The following is a 15756-nucleotide window of genomic DNA, read 5'->3' on the forward strand; positions in this document are numbered from 1 at the left end:
CACTCAACACAACACACCTCCGGTTATTTGACAAATTTCGACCTCTGGAAACGGCTATTTGTATACGCTTTTTCAGCAAACATTTGGATGGGACATTGGAAGGTAAGCTGCATATCTAACTCTCTATGCTCTCTATATTATATTGTATGTTCTATGTATGTTTTATAATTTTGTTGATACTAAGGTTGAACACAGTTTAGTACACTGACTAGAACAGTAGACTTGACTACAACGGTTCTTTCCCATAGTAAAGTTATATATCAATAATGCGTTCCTTTCAGCACAAGACTTAAGTTACCTCAAAAAACATTATCTTATACATTTCAATAAATTAATTAAAAAAATTAACAATCATAAATTTAAAAAATAATGTTTCAAATTAAGTTTGGTGTCCTAGTGGGGTCAAAGGTGAACTTTTAGTGGCCCACAGCTATTTCTAAATGTTAACACTATATTTTACAGAGTTCTTGTTACTTGAACTCACTATAGTAGTACTTCCTTGTGTTATTGCACCTTAACATGGTTAAAATAAAATGTATTTTTATCTTCAGCCTTGCATGTGTCATTTACAAGCCTCTCATTTCTCTCCAGGTTTTCACATTTCGATCCACATCAAGGTGAGGCAGTATTATAAGTGTTTTCTGCTGGTCTCACAGAGATGGAGAAGTATGAAAAGATCAGTAAGATAGGCGAAGGCTCGTACGGAGTCGTGTTCAAGTGCAGGAATAGAGACACCGGACAGATCGTGGCCATCAAGAAGTTTGTGGAGTCTGAGGACGATCCCATCATTAAGAAAATAGCGCTCAGAGAAATCCGCATGCTGAAGGTAAACACTCAGTCTTGACTTAAACCAGCCTAAAATGGTTTGTTGGTCTTTAAGAAGGTCCCCTTGGTTTTTGTCTGCCCAGATCCTCTTTAAAACCAGCCAACAGACCAAGCAAGACCAGCAAAGTAGTTTAGTCTGGTTTAAAAGGAAGTCTTATTAATTCATGGTTTGTTACTATTGTTTGTAGACTTTAAGATTAGTATTAATAGTGTTTATGTCTCATAAGTGGATGTGTGGCGACAGGATGTTTTAATAATCAGTGTCTGGAGCTCCTGTGTGATTTGCAAACTCTTTCCTTTGAGCTGAGAGCAAAGCAGTGGCCCTTTGAAGATCTGACATGTCAGCCAGCACTAGCTTACCAATTAATTTCACTCTGTTATGCATGAATGGATGAATGAATATTCTTGTTGTTCTCTTCCCCTCCCTTGAGCGTTTTTTTATTTCAGGAGGTTACTGTATCACAGACTTCAGCCCATTTTTGACTCTCTAAAAAATATTCTGTGATCATGTTTAAATATAAATTATTTTGTCTCTAAAGGGAGTCACAGATTATTCTAAACTTCGAAACTCTTGCAGTTTAAGATGGTTCTAGGATTAATTCTGGGGTGGATGCTGATCTGGTTGGTAATATGGGGCATATTGTTTGTATACAATTATAATATTTATTCATATTTTGAATTGGCTTTTCAATTTTCAGTTTTCAATTTTTAATTTTAGTAATTTGTTATGTTCTTTTGTCATTTTTATTAATAAATTATAAATATTTTTATTTTATATTATCAATAATTTTATGTAAAAAAAAATCCAGTAAGTTTTATTTTAGTTCTAGTCATTTTAGTAAATAAAGTTTCTTCGACTAATATTTATATTTAATTTTATTTAAATTTTTTTTCAATGTTCAAAAATGTAAAAAATTTTAGTTAACAATATCAACAGTGATATAGGGTGTGTTGTGAAACATTTGATAAGACGTGAAGCTACTTATCGTTTTTAACATTTGTGACCCTGGACCACAAAACCAGTCATAAGGTAAAATTTTACAAAACTGAGATGTATACAACATATGAAAGCTCAATAAATAAGCTTTCTATTGATATATGGTTTGTTAGGATAGGACAATATTTGGCCGAGATACATCTATTTGAAAATCTGGAATCTGAGGCTGCAAAAAAAAAATCAAAATACTGAGAAAATCACCTTTAAACTTGTCCAAATTAAGTTCTTAACAATGCATATTACTAATAAAAAATTACATTTTGATAGGTTTACAGTAGGAATTTTACAAAAAATCTTAATGGAACATGATCTTTACTTAATTTCCTAATGATTTTTGGCATAAAAGAAAAATCTATAATTTTGACCCATACAATGTATTTTTGGCTATTGCTACAAATATACACATTTGTGAATGCTAAATCAAATGTACCCATATAAAGTGAGGTCAAAAGTTTTAGACTGCATTAAAAATGTAATTTTTCATGATGCTAAATAAATAAGAAATATTTGAGAATCTGCAGTATTTGCTTACTATAAAAATAAGTAAATTTGTGACATTGGCCATGTGATCTCTGTGAACAGACGATCAGATGTTCTTCCTTTCATTAAAGCACAAAATGCTCTTCATTCATCTTTAAAGCAAAAGGGGGACAAACCAAATATTAAGAAAAATATTATTATATTACAATCAAATTAGAAGCATTTTCTCTAATATTCTTAGACTTTTTGGATACGTTTCCACATAAAGTACCAGTCAAAAATTTTTGAACAGTAAGATTTTTAATTTTTTTAAATACGTCTTTTCTGCTCACCAAGCCTGCATTTATTTGATCCGAAATCCAGCCAAAACAGTAGCATTTTGAAATATATTTACTATTTAAAATAACTGTTGTCTATTTAAGTATATATAAAATTTAATTTATTCCTGTGATTTCAAAGCTGAATTTTTAGCATCATTACTCCAGTCACACGGTCCTTCAGAAATCATACTAATATTCTGGTTTGCTGCTCAAAAAAGTTTTATTATGTAGAAAACAGCTGAGTAGAATTTGTTCAGGCTTCTTTGATTAATAGAAAGTTCAGAAGAACAGCATGTATCTGAAATAGAAATCTTCTGTAACTTTATAAATGTCTTTATCACTTTTGATCAATTAAAAAAAAATACACTGACTCCAAGCTTTTAAATGATATAGTGTATAATGTTATAAAAGCTTTTTATTTCAGATAAATGCTGATCTTTGGAGCTTTCTATTAATCATTCTTTAAAAAAATGCAGTTAACTGTTTTAAACATTTATAATAATAATAATAATCAGCATATTAGAATGATTTCTAAAGGATCATATGACACTAAAGATTGGAGTAATGATGCAGAAAATTTAGATTTGATCACAGGAATACATTACATTTTAAAATATATTCAAAAAAAATATTTCAAAATTGTACTGTTTTTTATGTACTTTGAATCAAATAAATGCAGACTTGGTGAGCAAAAGAGAAGTCTAACTGTTCAAAAACTTTTGACTGGTAATGTATAAATCCTAATTTGTTCATTACATTGTGTGTTTAGCAACTGAAACATCCAAACCTGGTGAATCTGATCGAGGTATTCAGAAGAAAGAGAAAACTGCACCTGGTGTTTGAGTACTGCGACCACACCGTCCTGAATGAGCTGGACAGATACCCAAGAGGGTGAGAACAAAAACTCGCATGCAGACACACCTATAAAACAGCTCTGTGTTTCTCACACTAACACACATATTGTGTTTTTGTTGCTATGACGCTCAGCATGTCTTTGGTGGAATGTTTACAGCAGGATGCGTTTGTCCTCTGTGGTGCACTTGAGGGAGACGCTGTTAAACATTTAACAACATTTAACTCTTTATGTGTCCTCCTCTTGATTTACAAGTCAAGAATCAACAGAGCTCGTACAATAGAGCACTCATACAGTCACATACACACTATATCATCAGAACCTATAGGGTTAGTGTGGAGGGTTGAGACAGAAGAAGCGAAGAATGAATGGGTAATGTAGAAAATGAGGTTTGTGTTCCTGTAAATGCATTGTAATGCTTTTGTGTGTCTGTGTTCACACAGCGTTCCAGAGCACATGGTTAAAAGCATCATCTGGCAAACACTTCAGGCTGTGAACTTCTGCCATAAACAGAACGTAAGAATTTCAGAATTATAGATGCTCTCTCCCACTCTATTAACAGTATTATTTTCTCAGATTTAATGCCTCTGCCCTGAATGGAGTTAAAAAGGCAGCTGGATGTATACCGTGTTAGAAAAAATATTTAAACAATAGTGGGTTACACTTTATTTTAATGTGTCCTTGTTACAGTGTAATTATACATTTAAGTAACTTACTATATGGTTAGGATTAGGGTTTGGTTTAGGATTTAGGCATGTAATTGTGCATAATTAATTGTTATTATAAAAGTAAGTACATGTAATGTGTAACAAGGACACATTAAAATAAAGTGTTACCAAAATGTGTTATTATTTTAGTATGTAGAATGAATATTTTAAATCAGTTTTTTTTTTCATATTTTCCATTTTAATTTTAGCTTTAAAGTTTTTTTGTTGTGCCTTTTTATTTTTAGTAGGTTTTTTATGTCTGTAGTTTTTATTATTTTTTATTATTTCAGTTTTAGTTCTTTTTAGCACACCAAATCAAACTAAAATAAAAAATAAAAAAATAAGAAAAATATATATTTTTTTAAAGTTTTTATTACTATTAATATTTTAAATTTAATGTCTACTTTATTTCAAGTAACAAATTAGTTTTATGGTTTTAGTTTTAGTTTCTGTTTTAGTTAACTATAATAATAAACAATAATAAATTAATTGTTACTGTAAAGCAAGTTGTTACAATATATTTAAATCCTGTAAATATGATTAACATAATTGTGTTTAAAAATGGGTGAAAAATGTGTTAAAAACATTTTTTTATTATGACTCCCTAACACTCCTTATTTAAATGAAGTGATTTTTTGTTTATTTTATTTAATTGTTTTATTTTACGTTATTTTGTTTTATTATTATTATTATTATTTTCATTATTTTATTTTATTTTATTATTTTATATTATCATTATTTTTTTATTTTGCTCTGTTTTATTTTATTTAGTTTTATTTTGCTGTTTATTGGTTTTACTAGCTTTGCTTTGTTTTGTTTTACTTTTTTTAATGTAGCTTTGTTTTTTATTGTACTTTTTGTTTTGTTTTATTTCAGTTTTTTGTTTTTGTTTTATTTTGTCATTTTATTTGAGTTTTTGTTTTATTTTGCTTTGTTTTATTTTACTTTATTGTTTTGTTTTATTTTATTTCCTTTTGTTTTTAGTTTCATTTTCATTATTTTATTTTTATTTTACTTTATTTTGCTTTGCTTTGTTTTATTTAGTTTTGTTTTTCTTGTTTTATTTTACTTTTTGTTTTATTTTGCTTTGCTTCATTTTGTTTTGTTTTACTTTGTTTTATTTTTTTGTTTTGTTTTATTTTGCATAGTTTTTATTTATTTTTAAGCCTAATAATAGCTAAGTTTTAAAATCTGGATCCAGCCTATTTTAGTAAATCCTCGACATCATATGCTTTGACCCGTGTACAGTAAAGAGTCAATGTTTCAGTCAATTTAGTCAATTCAGTAAAACATTTTAATACTATCCTTAGATTAGATGTTTTAGGAGACTCTCCGAGTGATTTAAAAATGTGTGTTTTTAGTGTATCCACAGAGATGTGAAGCCTGAAAATATTCTCATCACCAAACATCAGGTCATCAAACTCTGCGACTTTGGCTTTGCCAGGATCCTCAGTGCGTGTACACATACAATCCACACACACACACACACACACACACACACACACACACACACACACACACACACACACTCCCTACCTTTTCATTCATCTAACAGCTCGTTTTTTTTCCCAGCGGGTCCGTGTGATTATTACACGGATTATGTAGCAACGCGGTGGTACAGAGCTCCAGAACTGCTAGTGGGAGACACGCAGTACGGCCCGCCAGTGGACGTCTGGGCAGTTGGATGTGTGTTTGCAGAGCTGCTCTCTGGTGCCCCTTTATGGCCGGGCAAATCTGATGTAGACCAGCTGTATCTGATCAGGAGAACTCTGGGTAAGTAACACATAACTGCAGCTGTTCATATGTAATGTGAATGAATGCATGTAATAAATACAGTTTGTGTGTTGTTCATAGGCGAGTTAATTCCCCGACACCAGCAGGTGTTCAGCACTAACCAGTTCTTCAGTGGTGTTTGTGTCCCTGAACCACAGGAGGTGGTAAGATGACCAATTAAGTGATTAAGTTTTCATTCTGCTCAAGTTCATTTCTAGAGATCTTGAAATTAAACCCATTCACATTCAATGTGTTTCATTTACAGGAGCCTCTTGAACTGAAGTATCCAAATATTTCATACCAGGCACTGAGCCTCATGAAGGTCAGTTAAACACACACACACCATCCATACAGAAGTCCGCTGTGCACCTAGAATTAGTACCAACATGTTTGTCTGTTGTCTGTCTTTCTCAGGGTTGTCTGCGGATGGACCCGGCTGAGAGGTTGTCCTGTGAGCAGTTACTGGAACTGCCATACTTTGACAGTCTGCGAGAAGAGAGCGAGAGTGTGACACGTGAACTGGACCGCAAGAGACGCACACGCCAGCCACGCAAACACCTGCCACCTGGGGTTTGTTGCCACGACTACAACACTCACACCTAGGGATGGGCTGTGTGACCCTTATTGTGTGCAAAGCTGTAAAATTCAGTAGTTATCAATTATTCCAGTAGTTTAGTTATATACACACTACCCTTCAAAATTTTGGGATCAGTAAGATTTTTTATGTTTTTTTAAAGAAGTCTCTTATGCTCATCAAGGCTGCATTTATTTGATCAAAAATACAGAAAAAACAGTAATATTGTGAAATATTATTGCAATTTAAATGACTGGTTTTCCATTTTAATGTACGTCAAAATATTATTTATTCTTCAGTATCACATGATCCTTCAGAAATCATTCTAATATGCTGATTTATTGTCAATGTTGGAAACAGCTGTGATGCTTTATACATTTTTTTCAGGATTCTTTGATGAATAAAAAGTTTCCAACATTGATAATACATCAGCATATTAGAATGATTTCTGAATGATCATGTGACATTGAAGGCTGAAGTAATAATGCTGAAAATACAGCTTTGTATCACAGGGATAAATTATACTTTAAAATTTATTGAAATAGAAAACTGTTATTTTCAACTGCAATAATATTTCACAATATTACTGTTTTTTCTGTATTTTTGATCAAATAAATGCAGCCTTGATGAGCATAAAAAACCTCTAAAAAAAACTTAAAAATATTTATTTGAAGTTGCTTTTACTGTATTTTTGATTAAAAATGCAGGCTTGGTGAGCATAAGAGGCTTCTTTCAAAGACATTAAAAAACTTCCCTCCCCTAAGCTTTTATATAGCTTAGGGGAGGGAATATATATATATATATATATAAACAAAACTATATTATGAAATAAAAAAATTAAAAATATCAAATTGCTTAAAGGATTATTCCACTTTCAGACTAAAAAAATCCTGATAATTAACTGACCCCCAAGATATTTCTTTCTTTCTTTCTTAAGTTGCAAAGAAATTAATTTTTTTGAGGAAAACATTACAGGATTTTTCTCCATATAGTGGACTTCAATGGCGCTCAACGAATTGAAGGTTAAAAATGCAGTTTCAATGCAGCTTCAAAGGGCTCTAAACAATCCCAGCCGAGGAATAAGGGTTTTATTTAGCGAAATGATAGGTCATTTTCTTTAAAAAATTCCTATTTCTACACTTTTTGACCACACATGCTTGTATTGTCTAGCTCTGCAGCTTATTCCTCGGCTGGGATTGTGTAAAGCCCTTTGAAGCTGCACTGAAAGTGCATTTTTAACCTTCAATCCATTGAGCACCATCCTGAAAAATCCTGCAATGTATTTCTCAAAAACCTTAATTTCTTTGCAACTGAAGAAAGAAAGACATGAACATCTTGGATGACATGGGGGTGAGTAAATTATCAAGAAAGGTTTATTTTGGAAGTGGAGTAATCCTTTAAAAAAAGACTTTGGCCATACTGCCCATCTCTACTCTTACCCATATAATTCTCCCATTTATTTTAAAGATTTAACTCCCTGTTCTCTGTGTAGTATCTGCCTCAGCTGGCCAGCAGTACTGTCTTTCCAGCCGTGGAGAACAGAAAATACTACAACAACCTGCGCAAATTCAACTATCATCTACCCAACATATGATGGACGCTGACTCATCAGGAACCCGAGAACCGACCAACCACCTCCCAGCTGGTGTGTGAGTGAGTGAGCGTGTGTGTGTGTGTGTGTGAGTGTGTGTGTGTGTATGTGTGTGAAAGACAAAGGGCTCTGCTCTGCCTGTAGAACAATGATGTCACACTGCCAAAGCAAAGACTCACAGAGGCATTTCTGTAATATGTAAAAAGACAACAGCAATAATAATAGCGTTAAAACTGAATGCTGTGCTGTGCTTGATAGTTTGATTAGAAACTCACATCAGTGCTGTAGAAGAGTTTGCTCTGTGGGACCAGTTTTTTTTTTTTTTACCTTTATTAGATCCAGATATTTTTCTTTATTATAAATAACGATGCTTCATGTTTGTTTGAAGTGTGTATATATGACTAAAATCATTTCTAGAGACGTAACCAGACCCAGACAGAATCAACAAACTTTTTTCAAATTCTCTGTAGATAAAAGACTGTGGAATTCTTAATTGCGAGTTGCTGAAAGCATAGTTAAATTAGCCAAAATATTTAATAAACTAAGGGTTTGGGGATGTGTAAAACTTTTTGAATTGTACAGAAATCTGTGGTGCTTTTTGTGTGGGCATTTTTTGTGTGGGCCTGGGCATAACATATATTTTTTTAAAGGAAACCCTGGGTATTAAGACTTGTTGGTTTATTATAATGTAAATTAAGTTCTCTTACTAAATTATGTAGTAGAAAACCTGTGAAGAGTTTATGTTATTTAAAAAAATCCACTGCTGGTGCTACCTTTTTTAACCTGGTTTTTAACACAAGTAATGCGAGTTACGTAATAAGACTACTTTTTCCAAGTAACTAGTAAAGTAACACATTACTTTTTAATTGGCAAGAAAATATCCGAGTTACTTTTTCCCCCCATTTATTGATTAAAAGCTCTCCTGTCCCCATGTTGAGAGAAATCGAGAGTAAGATGTTACTTTAGTTCTAGAATAAATGTGAACGTGCATAAATTTATCTCACTCAAAAAAAAACCAACAGATTCAGTATTTTTCAAAATGAATATAAACAGTTAAAATCAACTCGGAATATGACGCAAACATGCAATAATTAATTATGTTAATTAATACAAATATACTTTATGTATTTAATCGTATTTTATTAACCAGTGTCTTTGCTGCTGACCTTTGATGACACAATTCATCTGTACTAATAAGCCAAAATTACTCAAGATAATCTAATATTTGTTTTCCTTTTTTATTGATGAATTGCTATTTACTTTTTGGTTTGAAATGGCTATTATATATGACAAAAATATAACTTTTTATATTTAAAACAAGCAAGCCCTGCCCAGATTTAAAAAGTAACGTAACACATTACTTTCCATAAAAAGTAACTGAGTAATGTAAATAATTATTTTTTAGTGATTAACTTAATATTGTATTGCACTACTTTTAAAAGTAACTTTCCCTAATGCTGGCTGTGTCTACTAAAAGCCTCAAAGGCATCAGGGCTAAAGTGGAGAGAACAAAGACGTGGGTCTTTAAGAAGTTTTATTCGTCCACAGGCATCTTCCCATTCTATTCTTCTCTTCTTATCGCTAGGAATGCAGTGAAGACTTACATTGCTTCTCTTATTGCCTTTTAACTTAAAATTAAACCCAAAAGCAAAATGTGGCATCGTATCAGTATTTAATTTTCTGAGTTGTTTTGTGGTAAAAATAGCAACAGGTAGCCCAGTAGCTCACCGAGTGCAGTCATTTCACGTCATCGAAATATTGTCGCCCCCATAGTCCAAAATATGTATAAAACTATGTGGATAATGCAGTTTTCTACTATATAGTCCCGTAAGAGGCATCATTTGTTTTATTAAGCCATACAAGTCTTAATACCCAGGGATCCCTTTAACATTTATTACCCCATTGTGGACATAATGATCTTATTGTTGCCTTTACGACTGGTGCTAATAATTGAGCCACTGACTTGCACCAAATGCCAAATTCAAGATTTGCAAATGTGTTTTTTGTGTTAAAATGAGTAGATTAAATAGTTTTTGTTTGTTTTCAGACTAAATCATTAAAGATCTTTCTGCAACATATTTTTGTTTCTATAGCTTCTTCATAAGAAATGAAACACGTGTATAAAGAGAAACAACATCAAAACTACAGTTGAAAATTTATTGATAATGGCAATATAACATTGTTCAACTGCCGCAGGTGGTCTGACAAAACTACATTTTGTTGGATCAAAGCTAATTCGATGTTGTTGACAGGAGCTCTCTGCATCCATCCGTGGGATGCTCAGTTGCTTGGAAACTGTTGCCACAGCAGTCATGGACATCAGCCAGAGGGGTTGTGTGGCCCGGTCATAAGGCTGTAAGAGTTGTGGTTTTCCAAATGTGCTCTGAGAAGCGCTGCGATTGGTTAAGCCAGATCCAGTTCTATGGTGAGTCTGGGAAGTGCAGTCTGGAGTCTGTCCACAGTCTGATCTTTATCTTTTACACCAGGCAGATCACTGAGAAGCAGAGACTCCAGAGTCCTAATATACACGGACAATCAGAGGTAACACTTATGATTTAAGTAGCAGAAGCCACTGATTTTACTGTAGTGACAAACCAATATATCAACCAGGGCTGCACTTCTCAAAAGTAGGTCATTGAAACGTTCAGCAGCAGTGGTCTGTAAAAGAATCATTCACCCAAAATTGACAATTTGCTGAGAATTTACTCACCCTCAGGCCATCCAAGATTAGTTTTATTCTTCATCAGAACAGATTTGAAGAAATTTAGCATTACATCACTAGCTCACAAATGGATCCTCTGCAGTGAATGGGTGCTGTCAGAATGAGAGTCCAAACAGCTGATAGAAACATCACAATACACACAGCTTTTTGCTTTACAAGACTTATTTAAGGTCAAATTAACTGTTGTTGTGTGGATTACTTGTGGACTATTACTTTTATCAGCTCTTTCGACTCTCATTCTGATGGCACCCATTCACTGCTGAGGATCCATTGCTGAGCAAGTGACGTAATGCTAAATTCATCTAAATCTGTTCCGATAAAGAAACATCTACATCTTGGGTGGCCTGAGGGCCTGAGGATGAGTTTTCAGCAAATATTCATTTTTGGGTGAACTATCCATTTAAGCTCACACTGCCTCTAGGAAATGCATTAATTCTCCAGTGGTCATTTGAGATGATCAATATCATCCAATTTCAATGCCCATATGGCATACACACAAAATTATGAACAATACTGAGAGCTAAACTGAAATAAAAGATGCTGTTCTCATACCTGAGGTGATGAAGAGCGATGATTCCTTTATCTGTCACATTGCCACAGGAAACTATCGTCATGTTCTTCAAACTGTCCTGCAGCGTCTTTATTTGACTCAAACGCTCCAGGCAGGCGTCTTCTATATAAATACATTTATTGAACCTGATTTCCTCTACATGCTCGAGGCCCTCTAAACACAAAAACAAAGGCGTGTAAGTACCAACAATCCTTTAGATGCATTTGGTAAATATTCATTCATATATAGTCCAAGAGGTCAGCAACATTTTTTGACCTTTTCTTATATATATAAATACAGTTGAGGTCAAAAGTTTACATACACCTTGTAGAATCTCAAAATAGTAATTATACCAAAATAAGAGGGATCATACAAAATGCATAGTATTTTTATTTAGTACTGACCTGAATAAGATATTTCACATAAAAGATGTTTACATATAGTCCACAAGAGAAAATAATAGTTGAATTTATAAAAATGACAAAAGTTTACATATACTTGGTTCTTAGTGTGTTGTTACGTAAATGATCCACAGCTGTGTGTTTTTTTTTTGTTTGTTTGTTTAGTGATAGTTGTTCATGAGTCCCTTGTTTGTCCTGAACAGTTAAACTGCCTGCTGTTCTTCAGAAAAATCCTTCAGGTCCCACAAATTTTGTGGTTTTTCAGGATTTTTGAACCCTTTCCAACAATGACTGTATGATTTTAAGATCCATCTTTTCACACTGAGCACAACTGAGGGACTCATATGCAAGTATTACAGAAGGTTCAAACACTCACTGATGCTTCAGAAGGAAAAACCATGCATTAAGAGCCAGGGGTGTAAACGTTTGAACGGAATGAGGATGTGTACATTTTTCTAATTTTGCCTAAATATAATTTTTTTTCCATTTATAACTGCCATTCAGAAGATACTTCCATGTTTCCCAGAAGACGAAATAAGAAAAATATACCCTAATCTTCAAATTCAAAAAGCCTTAATGGTCTTAAAGCATAGTTTTAATGTATGAAGCATCAATAACTGTTTGAACCTTTTGTAATAGTTGCATATGAGTCCCTCAGTAGTTTAACTATTCAGGACAAACAAGGGACTCATGAACAACTATCACTAAACAAAAAAAAAAAAACAGCTGTGGATCATTTAAGTAACAACATAGTATTAAGAAACAAGTGTACATAAACTTTTTAACTTTTGTCATTTTTATAAATTCAACTATTATTTTCTCTTGTGGACTAGATGTACATGTGGACTAGTATTTTATGTGAAATATCTTATTCAGGTCAATAATAAATAACATGCATTTTGTATTATCCCTCTTATTTTGGTTTCTGCAAGGTATATGTAAACTTTTGACTTCAACTGTAATACGGTGAGCTTTTATTACAGTAATACAGTAAGCTTTTAATGAGGCAACTCAACGTTCCTACTAGTTCTAAGGTGACATTTTCGAATTAGTAATAGAGGCTTGGGTTCAGCTGTTAAACTGTCAACCTGAGATTTGAATCCATGGCGGAAGCAAGTTGTTCGCAAAAAAAGAGGGTTTTTAAAGACACCCTGTCGTTTCTTAGAAATGTGTAGAAATGTAACATATAGTGTACTGTATAGTAAAACTGGGTGCGTAAAAAGACAAGTGTGTGAGTGAAAATACAGAGAGGACCGCACTGTATCTGTCTGTGTAAAACACCCCTTAGCTTTACGTCACTTTTTCCCCACAACTGAACCTCTCATCCTCACCTGTGACACACAAACAGTGTCTCATCCTCACCTGTGACACACACACGGTGTCTCAGTGTCTCACCGCATCTCTCACACACACAGTAACATCCTCACAAACTTTCCCTCTCTGGGGTCTAATTTAATAAATAATGCAAGACTGTTTTGCTGAAGCAAATGGAGTAAGAGATCTTAAGGTTGAAGCAGGTGTTTGACCTTCTCCATTCACTGATGATTTCATTAAATTTGCATAGGTAATGTCACAATGCTAAAGGTTAAAAGATAATTCTGTTACATAAGCATAAGCGGGTCAGGGAAATGAGAAGAGTGTTTATGCATTTCATCGATCACTCACCAAGATGATCAAAACCACGATACATGATGCAGGACTCTGTGGCATCAATAGCTTCTATCCGGTACCGGCCCAACGGCCCAGTCGGGAGACCATTGTAGTCATGCTGCCAGCGGTCGAAACCACGAAACCGAACTTTTGCACCACATCTCAGGAGCCACTCGGCAGCAGCTCGATCAGGACCCACTGCTTTAATACGCTCGTAATCAACTCTGTATTGATCAAAGAACACAACAATTATGGATCAGTGCATCTGGAAAGCTTAATGGATAGTTTTGTATAAACTAACATTTAAAAGTTTGGTTGGGGTCTTTAAAGGATTAGTTCACTTCCAGAACAAAAATTTACAGATAATTTGCTCACCCCCTTGTCATCCAAGATGTTCATGTCTTTTTTTCTTCAGTCGTAAAGAAATTTTTTTTTTGAGGAAAACTTTTCAAGAATTTTCTCCATATAGTGGACTTCTATGGTGCCCACAAGTTTGAATTTCCAAATTGCAGTTTAAATGCAGCTTCAAAGGGCTTTAAACGATCCCAGCCCTGTTCTTATCTAGCAAATGATCTGTTATTTAAAAAAAAAAAGGCAATTTATACATTTATTTTAACCTCAAATGCTCGTCTTGGGACGATTTTGAAGTTGGAGGAGAAAATAAGATGGGTGTTTTTCGACATACCCTAACTGTTTTGAACCAGAGTTCACAGAATACGCATACACATCACAGAGCTAGACGAGATTGGTTGCATTAGCATTTTTGGTTGAAAAGTTTAAAAAATGTATTTTTTTTTTTTTTTTTTTCAGAAAATAACCAATCGTTTCACTAGATAAGACACTTCTTCCTCAACTAGGATCATTTAGAGCCTTTTGAAGCTGCATTTAAACTGCAATTTGGAAATTCAAACCTGTGGGCACCATAGAAGTCCACTATATGGAGAAAAGTCCTGAAAAGTTTTCCTCAAAAAACAAAATTTCTTTACGACTGAAGAAAGAAAAACATGAACATCTTGGATGACAAGGGGGTGAGTAAATTATCTGTACATTTTTGTTCTGGAACTGAACTAATTCTTTAGTGTTCTATTCTGTTCACCAAGGATGCATTTATTTAATCAAAAATACAGGTAAACAGTAATATTGTGAAATATCTTTTTTTTGTATTTATTATATTTCAAAATGTAATCTTTTTCTGGCAAAGCTGAATTACTCCTCTAATTAATCTTCAGTGTCACAGAAATCATAATGTGCTGATTTGATGCTTAAAAACATTTCTTATTAAGAACATAAAACATAAATTAAATGCAATCCACCTTTTTCTTTAAAGCAGAAGTAAGCCTATGGGTGAAACTTCTGGTTGATTAAGCTATAGGGAAATAACCAGAAGAATAACAACGTGCACTACAAACCAGTGTGCTCATAATTAAGATAATGCCTGAAAGTAATATGGTGAGACACACCAATTTACAATATCAAGCAGCAAAACAAGCTGTTTTGTTCAGCTAAAAATAGCTGGATATGGGTGAGATCGGAAGACCTATAACATGTACAAATGGGAAGAAAAAGGTGGATAACTTTAAATTAAAGTCCAGACTCTAAATAAGAGCTGTTGTTGTGAATTAGAAGGCTTAGATTAGTCTCTGTAGGGATTTCACCCTCTAATGAATAGTCATTCTAGAGACTAATCACTCGACATTAGTCCCTTTATAGATATTTATGGCTCTCACACTCAACATTTCGTTTGTTGTAATTGGCCTCAGGTGCTTTGCAGTCTGCTGTGGGTTGGGAAAGGAAATACATTACGACATTAAAGCTAATATTAAACTAGTTACATAACTGTTTTGAAAAATATCAAAAAATTACTTGTTGAAAACAGCATTGAGCCACCCCCAAAACTCACGACTACTGCCCTCTGACGGCTGCTTATAGGCGGATAAAATCCTCCTCGCTGACCAGGTGAACAATCTCATGTCTATGGATAAGATAAAGAGAGAAAGACATGAAATATCAAAGTATGAAGACATACAGAGCAAAACAATCTGTGTACGCAAATGGCCGTGTCTTTGAATATGAAGGACAACGTATTATTTTATCAAGCCACAAACATCTAAATGTCCTAGAGCTCCGAGAGAATCGGTACGTAGTATATACAGAACCACTACAGCAAAGCACTGTAAATCCTAAAACTGACCCTCTGTATATGCGTGGAGTATCTGTTATTTACATCCCGTCCTCCATGCGCGTTCGCTGATCTTTCACCCGTTGCGTCACCACGTCCCGCACTCCCATTGGTCGGTCAGTGTACGTCAGGGG

At 33.9% G+C, this 15756-nt stretch overlaps 2 protein-coding genes across 2 annotated transcripts; one reads left to right on the forward strand and one right to left on the reverse strand.

Annotated features, from left to right (window-relative positions):
• Positions 1-623: 623 nt before the first annotated feature.
• On the forward strand, positions 624-10182 carry cdkl1 (cyclin dependent kinase like 1 (CDC2 related kinase)). The gene is made up of 9 exons (XM_073834899.1): positions 624-826; positions 3392-3513; positions 3919-3991; positions 5544-5634; positions 5755-5955; positions 6037-6119; positions 6221-6277; positions 6370-6525; positions 8022-10182. The coding sequence occupies exons 1-9, from the start codon at positions 659-661 to the stop codon at positions 8121-8123; spliced, it is 1053 nt and encodes a 350-aa protein (XP_073691000.1). The 5' UTR covers positions 624-658; the 3' UTR covers positions 8124-10182.
• Positions 10183-10263: 81 nt separating this feature from the next.
• dmac2l (distal membrane arm assembly component 2 like) lies at positions 10264-15745 on the reverse strand. The gene is made up of 5 exons (XM_073834902.1): positions 15635-15745; positions 15307-15415; positions 13459-13667; positions 11395-11566; positions 10264-10638 (listed from the first exon to the last, which is right to left on the reverse strand). The coding sequence occupies exons 2-5, from the start codon at positions 15411-15413 to the stop codon at positions 10524-10526; spliced, it is 603 nt and encodes a 200-aa protein (XP_073691003.1). The 5' UTR covers positions 15414-15415; positions 15635-15745; the 3' UTR covers positions 10264-10523.
• Between the last annotated feature and the right edge of the window lie 11 nt (positions 15746-15756).

The sequence above is a fragment of the Garra rufa genome, chromosome 2 (genome assembly GCF_049309525.1).
Source record: "Garra rufa chromosome 2, GarRuf1.0, whole genome shotgun sequence".
Lineage (NCBI taxonomy): Eukaryota > Metazoa > Chordata > Actinopteri > Cypriniformes > Cyprinidae > Garra > Garra rufa.